Source organism: Rutidosis leptorrhynchoides, chromosome 7 (assembly GCF_046630445.1).
Source record: "Rutidosis leptorrhynchoides isolate AG116_Rl617_1_P2 chromosome 7, CSIRO_AGI_Rlap_v1, whole genome shotgun sequence".
Classification (NCBI taxonomy): domain Eukaryota; kingdom Viridiplantae; phylum Streptophyta; class Magnoliopsida; order Asterales; family Asteraceae; genus Rutidosis; species Rutidosis leptorrhynchoides.
Window position 1 is genome coordinate 182,755,001 of NC_092339.1, and position 10,518 is coordinate 182,765,518.

Sequence of the window (10,518 nt, forward strand, 5' to 3'; positions counted from 1 at the left end):
ACGAGGGTAAAAAGTATGAATGGACTGAGAAACATAAGTCTGCATTTCAGTTGTTAAAACAGAAATTGACTACTGCTCTGATTTTTTCTTTACCCGAAGGGAATGAAGATTTCGTGATTTACTGTGATGTTTCACAACAGAGTTTTGGTTGCGTGTTGATGCAATGGAAGAAAGTTATTCCTATGGATCAAGACAATTGAAGATTCATGAGCAGAACTATACGACATATGATTTGGAACTTGGTGCTGTGGTCTTTGCACGAAGATGTGGAGACACTACTTGTATGGTGTGATGGCCCCGTCAAGTTCCCTTAACGGCTCCGTCACTTGGTCCCACAGCTTGATCGAACTTTAAATGAATTTATTAAACAACATTGCATTCTTTAACCAAAAAGTTCCCCAAAAAGGAAATTTACCAAAAATAAGTAGTTCTAAACAACTCAACTTAGTAAAATATCCAAAGTTGACCAAAACATGTCAACAAACACCCACAAGTTTAAATAACTAAAAAGAATGCGAAGTTTTAATGTTTATCAAAATCTGCCAAAATGTATGCAGATCCTCTAACACAGCGGAAGCCCAAATAATCAAGTACCTGTGAAAACATGCGAGTAAACTGTCAAAAAAAAAATGTTGAGTGAATTATAGGTTTAAATAAACGAATAAACTTTAGACCACAAGATTTAAAAATGTTAGAAAATATTAAACTATTATTCCACTAATCCATGAGTCACCTGGTAACCACTTAACCATTTTCATACCGTTACCAAACACAATATACACTGAACAAGTGTATCTTCAAATAATTACGAAGTACTAATACATTCCGATTATAAATTGCTAGCGCGACTAGCTCGAAATGGGGCTGTCAAGCCCGATAGATATATCCATAGGATTTGCGTTCACCAGTAGAAACCAGTGATTACAGTTACCAGACTAGGGAATATTTTCGTTCAACTCATAATGAATAATTTAAATTTAATTTCCACTTGTGTCTAAACGTAAAACAAAATGCATGTAATCACATCCCAAAAATACTTTAAATAGTATGAAAAACGGGACTATAACTCACCTTAACAAAAATGAAGTAACCACAAAAAAACGTGAACCGCAAATGAAGTAAGTGATCAAGAATGATCACAACGCTGACCTATAAATAAAGCAGGTCGATATAAATAACTAACTTAGGTCATGTCTTAGTATGATAGCTATAGTACTTGTTTCAAGTAAACATAGAACAACACTCAATATGTTTCGGTATGATCAGGACAGCGTATACCACGTACTTTCTATTTTTAGAAAGTTTCTATCTTTAACAGGTTTCCATTTTTGGAAAGATTCTATTTTTGAAAAGTTTCTATTTTTGGAAAGTTTCCATTTTTAGAAAGCTACTATATTAGGAAAGTTTGTATAATTAGAAGGTTTCTATTTTTAGAAAGTTTTTAACTTAGAAAAGTTTCCTTAATTAGAAAGACAACAAAAGTCAACTGAAAGTCAAAGACAACCGAAAGTCAACTTAAAAGTCAACCTTGGTCAAACATAGTCAACGTTGAATTTTAAAGTGTATATTATGTTAATAATATAAGTTATAATGTTATTTAAAGTTATATATATATATATATATATATATATATATATATATATATATATATATATATATATATATATATATATATATATAATCATGTCATATCATAAGTTTAATTAATTTAAATTGAATTAATAAGTTAACATAAGTTTAAATGATATAATTAATATAACATAAGTATTTAATTAATTAATTAAATATTAATCATAATATAAGTATTATTAATTAATAATAAATTTTTAATCATATCATAAGTATTATTAATTAATAATGAATTATTAATTAAATCATAAGTATTTAAATATAATTATTAATCCATAAGTATTTAATAATTAAATTATAATTAAATAATAACTAAGCCTTATAATAATTAAATAATTAATTAATCCTTATTATAAGTCTTATTATAATAATCTCATAACATAAGTTTAATACTTACCATAAGTATTTTTCATTAATAATAAAAGTATTATTAATCATAAGTTTAATTAAAAGTTTCATTAAATCATAAGTAATTATTAAATGATATAATAAAGATATATATCATAAGTCTTAAATTAAAATAATTAATTTTATATCATAAGTAATTTCATAATAATTAAAATCATTATTTATATCATAAGTTCCATTTCATAACCATAAGTTTTAATTAAAAGTTCATCGGGTCATAACTTGAACACCGGGTGTCAGTTTTTGGCGAGTCTAATATATATATCCTCGCCTAACCAAACCACCCGACACATTAGTTGTGACGACCCAGAAATTTCTGACCAAATTTAAACTTAAATTCTTATATGATTTCGACAAGATAAGCAAAGTCTGTAAAGTTGAGTCTCAAAATTTGTGAACTGCTTACATGAAACCGTTTGACCTTTGACTGTTCCCGAATTCACGAACAATTGTATGTAAATAAATATGTATATATATATATATATATATATATATATATATATATATATATATATATATATAAATTAAATATAAATATAAATGTATACATTAATTTGAAATGATAGATTACAGTTTAATCATCTGAATTGAAAATGGAAATCAGATACAAAATAGGTAAGTTGTTAAAATGAATCTGTATCTATAGATGATTTATGTACATAATTTTTATTATAAGTATACTGGAATATAAATAAAAGTTATAAATATTATATGTAGAAATTTAAAATATTTCTATGATGAAATAATTTATTATCTCAAATAAATATATATAATACTTATATATAAAACAATTATAATTTCATAGTTATATATATAACTATAATATAATTAGTATGCAATCATATATTATAATATGTTTATATTAAATGTATAAATAAATAATATTCTGTATACTTTATAATACATAGCATATAATTATTGAGTATTACAAAATAATATGTGATATTAATAAATTAAATCTAAATACAAATATAGTTGTTATGGTAATATTATTATTACTGTCAAAATATCAACATTGGTATTATTAATATCATTATTTTAAATATATAACATTTAAAGATGAAATTTGATATATATATATATATATATATATATATATATATATATATATATATATATATATATATATATATATATATATATATATTATTACTAATATTATTATCATTAATCATTAATAATATTGATATTATCATAATTAGTATGGTATTATTATTATCATTATTAATATCATTGTTATTATTTTAAAATTTTTTATTATCATTAATATTTATTATTATTATTAAAATATTTATTAACTATTAATATTAAATATATATAAATTATAAATAAATAAAAAGGGTACGAAATTTATTCCCTATCTCTATCTGTAAAATTTTTTTTCTTCTTGATTGTGATTTTCTGTACTTCTTGTCTGTTACATTAAAGCATATCAATTTCATTTGCATTACAAACCAAAATCAGTACAGATCGATATCAGACTTTTATTTTTTTTATTTTGTTCTTATCTGTGTGTTTGAAATATTCCTTGTCGACCACCAACCTTGCAAACAATCGATCAACTGTTTTACTGAGTCAATTATTCAAAGTTCACAATATAAATCCTTTTCTGTTAGTTGATAAAGAAAACGGGAAGTTAATAGAAACCAAAACAGATATTTTTTTTCTTTTCTTTTTCTCTCTTTACTCTGTACGTGTAATTTTTTTCAAAATCTCAATTTCAAATCGTTTCTCAAAAATGTAAAATTGTAGTTGTATTAGGAATCTATTGATCGAACTTTCTGCAAATTTTCAGATTCCAATTCCTCAAATTGAGGTTTAATTTGAGAGTCAAACTTTTAAGCTAAAAAGTCAAACGTTTGAACAATGATTAAATTCGAGTTATCTATTATGTTTCAAGCTAAATTAAAGGTTCAAAAAGTTTTTATGAACGAATTATAATCTGTTTCATGTTATAATCATAAGTCAAAACAGCCTTGAATTCAAAATCAGTGTTTGTGTTCATGGGTGTGTTCGTGTGTTCATACAGCTACTGCTGTATTGTTTATTATTTTTTTTACTCTCGCTTAATCAAACGAATAAATTACAAGTTGTTTCTAATCCAATTTCAAGCATTAATTTAAAATAGTGGTTGTGGTTTGGGTTATATATACCTCTGGTCGACTTATTTTACAAAGAAGGAGAAGATGAAACAAATAAAATGTTGGAATAAATAAATATAAGAATCGAATATAAACAGATATGCAAGAATGGATGAGTGGTTAGTATGTTTGTGGGTTGAGCGAGAAATTTTAGGAAAGCTTTTTGAGGTAGTTCTCTTTATTAAAATTAGTATTATTATTGTTATTATTATTATTATTATTATTATTATTATTATTATTACTATTATTATTATTATTATTATTATTATTATTATTATTATTATTATTATTATTATTATTATTATTATTATTATTATTATTATTATTATTATTATTATTATTATTATAAATTATTATTGTTATTTTTATTATTGTTATTATTAGTATTATTATTAAGTATTAGTTGTAGCGACCCGACAAAATCGTCATTGACGGCGCCGTCTACTTAGGTCCCGTTACGTGGTCATAAGTCTTTAAACGACGTTTGACCAAAAGTATGTCGCATTCATTTCAAAAGTAAAGATGTTTCAAGGTTTACAAAGTAGTTCGACAACTAGTTACGTTACAAAGTTTAAAGTACAAATAAAACATATGCGACACAATTTAAAAGTAGCCAAAAGACGCTCCACGTATGCATGTATTCTCGACATCCAAGCAAGTATCAAAAGTAATGAGCGGAAGCATGTATCACAAAACGTTCAAGGACCTGAGAAAAACATAGAAATCTGTCAATGAAAATGTTGGTGAAATCATAGGTTTAAGTAAGTAAGTACAAGTGAACCACAAGATTTGTAACATGATATAATAGTAATACATTCTAAAAGTTTGTTTCACGACCACCCAATTATCAATGCTTAACATTCCTTCCATAGAACCCCATCACAATAGTGTTAGAACATACACTGTTTCTCGAAAATATATTCCATTCGTAAACGGTAGCGAACCATTTGAATGAGGGTTTGTCAAACCCATATAGATCCATACAATATAAGTTCTCCCTTACACCCGGCAAGTGTAACTAATGATAATCGAATTGAGGATTTTGTTCTAAACTCGTATGTAGAATGTTTGTTTTCCTGTACTTGTGTTCACTTAGTAAAAGAAACGTTTATGTTTTCTCATCCCAAATGTAAGTTCAAAAAGAGTAATAGTGGGACTATGATCTCACCTTGAGTGCACGTATGTAAAAGTACTCCAACAAGTAAAACGTGTGCAAGAACGAATGCTAGTCTTGACCTAAACAAATAGGTTTGTATCAATATCGGTAAACACGGTCGGTCAAAGTGTTCAATTAGTCCTATGGCTCGTTAAGACTCGATCATAATAGCATGTGAATCAAATTGTCATGTTTCATGTAAGGTACAAGTATAAAAGCATGTTAGAATGATTGCATAAGTTTTTGGTTAAGTTTGATTAAAAGTCAACTTGGGTCGGGTCAAAGTCAACGAAAAAGTCAACACGTTCGAGTCGAAAAAGTTTGATTAATAATAATCATATATGAGCATGTTAGAACAAGTTTCATGTTAATCGGAGGTGCGTAGCATAGTTAGAATTAAACGAAAAATGATGATTTTGGACAGACCAAAATGTTACAGCCGTAATGGCGTGGGTTACGGCCGCAATGTCCTGGGTTACAGCCGCAATGTCCTTGGTTACGGTCGTAACTTTGGTCCTCCAGGTGCTGAAATGCTGAATTTTCTAAGTGTCGAGCCAAACTTCAAACAAGCGTAATTTATGAACCGTAAACACTTAAAACACGTATCTTATATCGTTGGAAATGTAATTTGACAAAGAACACAACTAAATACATTTCACCAACCGAAAACATCATTTACAACAATCGACTTTCCAACTTAAATGATCAATCACTGCACATCATTAATGCTTCAAATTTATAAATGCGCATTTATGATTCGGGAATTAAATGCATACATATGACACGCCGTTTCATAGGTAATCAAGCATACAATCTAACTAACCATTTACCAACAACAATTCATGGCATTCAATACATCAAAAGCTCATTTCAAGTTCATCAAACCCTAATCCAAATTCACCAAAATCACTAATCAAGTTTATGGAGTTTTCTAAAGCAATCTACACATCAAATTGAAGCTAGTGATACTAGAAACACATTTAATACATGCACTTATAACATTTAACAACATTCAAGCAACCAAATCACCAAATCAAACACACCGAAGTTCATGTTCATGCTAGTTACTTCAAATAACAAAATCGAACATATAAATCATATATTCATGTTAGACTTGAGCCATAGACACTAATTAATAACTTTATAAGTTAAAAACAGCAAGAACACAAAATCTAGTGATTTTAGAAAGTTACCCAAATGAGATGTAATCGGTATGGAATCGAAGAGGAAGTTGCAAGGATTCCAAATATGTAATTTGTTTGGATTGAAGCTTGCTAGATTTGATTTAGATGATGAATCTTTGTAATGGAGAATTAGAGAAAAATATGGAAGTGTGAAAGAAAATGGAAAATGAAAATGGAAAAGGAAAAGGAGGTGGGTGTTGACTAGTCAAAAGCTAGTCACATCTTTGATCAATTGGCGAAACTATTCCCTCGAGTTCGGTTGCGGGTGCGTGAATTACCTAAACGAGATAATTTAAAACGCGTATCAACGGGAGATGTTATAATCATATAATGGACTTAAAATAAATAAACGGAAATTTAAACGAAAAAAGGCGGGATGTTACATTACCTACTCCTTAAAAGAAATTTCGTCCCGAAATTTAAGTAGGCATAGTAGTCGTTGTTTCTTCCTCGGGATCTTGCATTTCCGAGTTTGCGAGTAGATGAGGATACTTCCTTTGCATTTGATCTTGTCTTTCCCAAGTAAACTCGGGTCCCCTTTTGGCATTCCAACGGACCTTGACAATTGGAATTCGGCTTTGTTTTAACGTTTTGACGGAGGTGTCCACAATTTCAACCGGTTCCTCCACGAAATAAAGTTTGTCATCAATAGTAAGCTCCTCGAGAGGAATGACGATATCGGGTTCGGCAAGGCACTTTTTCAAGTTAGATACATGGAAAGTAGGATGAATGGAGCTCAACCGAGGCGGAAGATCTAAACGATAAGCAACGGTTCCAACACGCTCCAAGATTTCGAAAGGACCAATATATTGCGGATTTAGCTTCCCGCATTTCCCAAAACAGATTACACATTTCCAAGGCGCGACTTTTAACATTACACGATCACCGACTTGAAATTCAAGGTCGTTACGTCGTTTGTCGGTATAGCTCTTTTGATGACTTCGGGCCGTCCTAAGCCTATCTCGGATTTGAACGATTTTCTCGGTTGTTTCATGAATAAGTTCGGGTCCGGTGATTTGTGTGTCGCCTACTTCGGCCCAACAAAGAGGTGAAAGACATTTTCAGCCATATAAAGATTCGAATGGTGCGGCGTTAATACTCGCGTGATAACTATTGTTGTAGGAGAATTCGGCGAGAGGCAAGTGCTTATCCCAAGCTTTTCCAAAGTCGATAACGCAAGCTTGTAGCATGTCTTCCAAGGTTTGAATTGTACGTTCGCTTTGTCCGTCGGTTTGCGGATGGTATGCGGTGCTCATGTCTAAACGCGTTCCCAACGCTTCTTTTAAAGTACGCCAAAATCTAGAAATAAATCGGCCATCTCGGTCGGAGATAATCGATAAGGGTACACCGTGTCGGGCTACGATTTCTTGAATGTAAAGTTGTGCGAGTTTCTCCATGTTGTCGGTTTCCTTCATGGCCAGGAAGTGCGCGGATTTGGTGAGACGGTCAACAATAACCCAAATAGTATCATAACCGCTAACCGTCTTTGGTAGTTTGGTGATAAAATCCATCGTTATCCTTTCCCACTTCCATTGCGGGATCTCGGGTTGTTGAAGTAGTCCGGACGGTCTTTGATGTTCGGCTTTGACTTTGGAGCAAGTTAGGCACTTTCCAACATAAGTAGCAACGTCCTTTTTAATGTTCGGCCACCAATATTGTTCTTTGAGGTCGTGGTACATCTTATTGGCACCGGGGTGAATCGAATATCTTGACTTATGGGCTTCGTCTAAAATAAGGCTTCGCAAGTCCCCATAACTAGGTACCCAAATTCTTCCGGCGAAATATCGGAGTCCGGTTTTTTTAACTTCGAATCGAGAGGTGAGGACGTTCAAGTGTTCGAGAGAGATGTTTTTATCCTTGAGATCCTCGTCTTGGGCTACACGAATTTGACTATTTAGGTTGGTGTGAATGGTGATGTTTAAAGCTCGGACACGAAGAGGCATAGCTCTTTCTTTTCGACTCAAGGCATCGGCTACTACGTTTGCCTTCCCGGGATGGTAACGAAGCTCACAATCATAATCATTTAAAGTTTCAATCCACCGTCGTTGTCTCATGTTTAGTTGCTTTTGATCAAAGATGTGTTGGAGGCTTTTGTGATCGGTGAAGATGGTACTTTTGGTTCCATAAAGATAGTGTTTCCACCTTTTAAGTGCAAAGACAACGGCTCTGAGTTCGAGATCATGTGTCGTGTATTTTCGTTCATGAATTTTGAGTTGTCGAGAAGCATAAGAAATGACTTTCGTTCGTTGCATCAACACACACCCAAAACCATGTTTCGAGGCGTCGCAATACACAACAAAATCATCATTGCCTTCGGGAAGTGACAATATAGGAGCGGTGGTTAGCTTTGTCTTCAAGATTTGAAATGCGGATTCTTGTTCGGTTGCCCAAACGAATTTCTTTCCCTTGTGAGTTAACGCGGTTAGAGGTCGAGCAACCAAAGAGAAATCCTTGATGAATCTACAGTAGTATCCGGCGAGACCCAAAAATTGACGAATGTGAGTGGGAGTAGTAGGAGTCTCCCATTTACTAATGGCTTCGATTTTCGATGGATCGACTTTAATACCATGATCACTTACAACATGACCAAGAAATTGAACTTCCTTCAACCAAAATTCACACTTGGATAATTTGGCATAGAGTCGTTCTTGTCTTAAAAGTTCAAGCACAAGTCGGAGATGTTGTTCGTCTTCTTCTTCGCTTTTAGAATAGACCAAGATGTCATCGATGAACACAATAACGAATTTATCGAGATACGGTTTGCACACGCAGTTCATAAGGTCCATGAACACCGTCGGTGCGTTAGTGAGACCAAATGGCATGACAAGGAATTCATAACTACCATAACGAGTTCGGAAAGCAGTTTTGGAGACATCTTCCCCCTTAACCCTTAATTGATGATAACCCGAGCGGAGATCGATTTTCGAATATACACAAGACCCTTGTAGTTGATCAAAGAGGTCATCAATGCGAGGAAGAGGATATCGGTTCTTAATCGTCAATTTATTTAGTTCACGATAATCAATGCACATTCGTAGGGATCCGTCTTTCTTTTTAACAAACAAAATCGGAGCACCCCATGGTGAATGGCTAGGTTGGATAAAACCACGGTCAAGTAGTTCTTGGATTTGACTTTGCAATTCTTGAATTTCGGATGGAGCAAGTCTATATAGTGCACGTGCTACGGGTGCGGCTCCCGAAATAAGATCGATTTGGAATTCTACCGGTCGATGAGGTGGAAGACCCGGCAATTCGTCGGGAAATACATCAGAAAAGTCACTAACAATTGGCACATCATCGATATGCTTCTCATCGGACTCGACTTTCTTAACATGGGCAAGGATCGCAAAACAACCCTTACGGAGTAGTTTTCTAACTTTAAGGCACGAAACGAGGTTGAGTCCGGTGCAACTCTTATCGCCATAAACAATCAAAGGTTCACCATTCTCGATAGGAATTCGGATTGCGTTAAGATCACAAAGAATGTGAGATTTCATTTTGGCTAACCAATTTATACCGATTATTACATCGAATCTTCCTAGTTCCATGGGTATCAAGTCAATTTCAAACTCATTACCCAAAATGTTTAACGTACACCCCCGGTAATATGTATCGGCACTCAATAGTTTCCCGTTGGCCACTTCAATGGTATAAGTGGTATCTAGTGGAAGTGGTGGAGTGCTAAAAGAATGAGTCAAAGTCTTGGATACAAAACTCTTATCGGCACCCGAATCGAATAAACAAGTAACATAAGAGTTGTTGAGAAGAAACGTACCAGTGACTAATTCATTGTCATCTCGGGCTTCCTCGGTGTTGATGTTGAAAGCTCGACTGCGTGTATTGGGGTTATCTTTCTTCTTCGGGCATGCATTTCTATAATGGCCCGTTTGGCCACATTCGTAACAAGTGTGAAATGTCCCGTTCTTATTGATTAAAAACGTTCCATATTAATTGATTTCGTTGCGAGGTTTTGACCTCTATATGAGACGTTTTTCAAAGA

General features: G+C 32.5%; 1 protein-coding gene across 1 annotated transcript in view; it reads left to right on the forward strand.

Annotated features, from left to right (window-relative positions):
• The window catches only part of LOC139859818 (uncharacterized mitochondrial protein AtMg00860-like), a 369-nt gene extending 169 nt beyond the window's left edge, over nt 1–200 (forward strand). Inside the window, exon 1 of the mRNA XM_071848590.1 lies at nt 1–200. This exon is cut by the window's left edge and continues 169 nt beyond it. Coding sequence (XP_071704691.1) covers nt 1–200 — 200 coding nt within the window.
• Nucleotides 201–10,518: the final 10,318 nt, after the last annotated feature.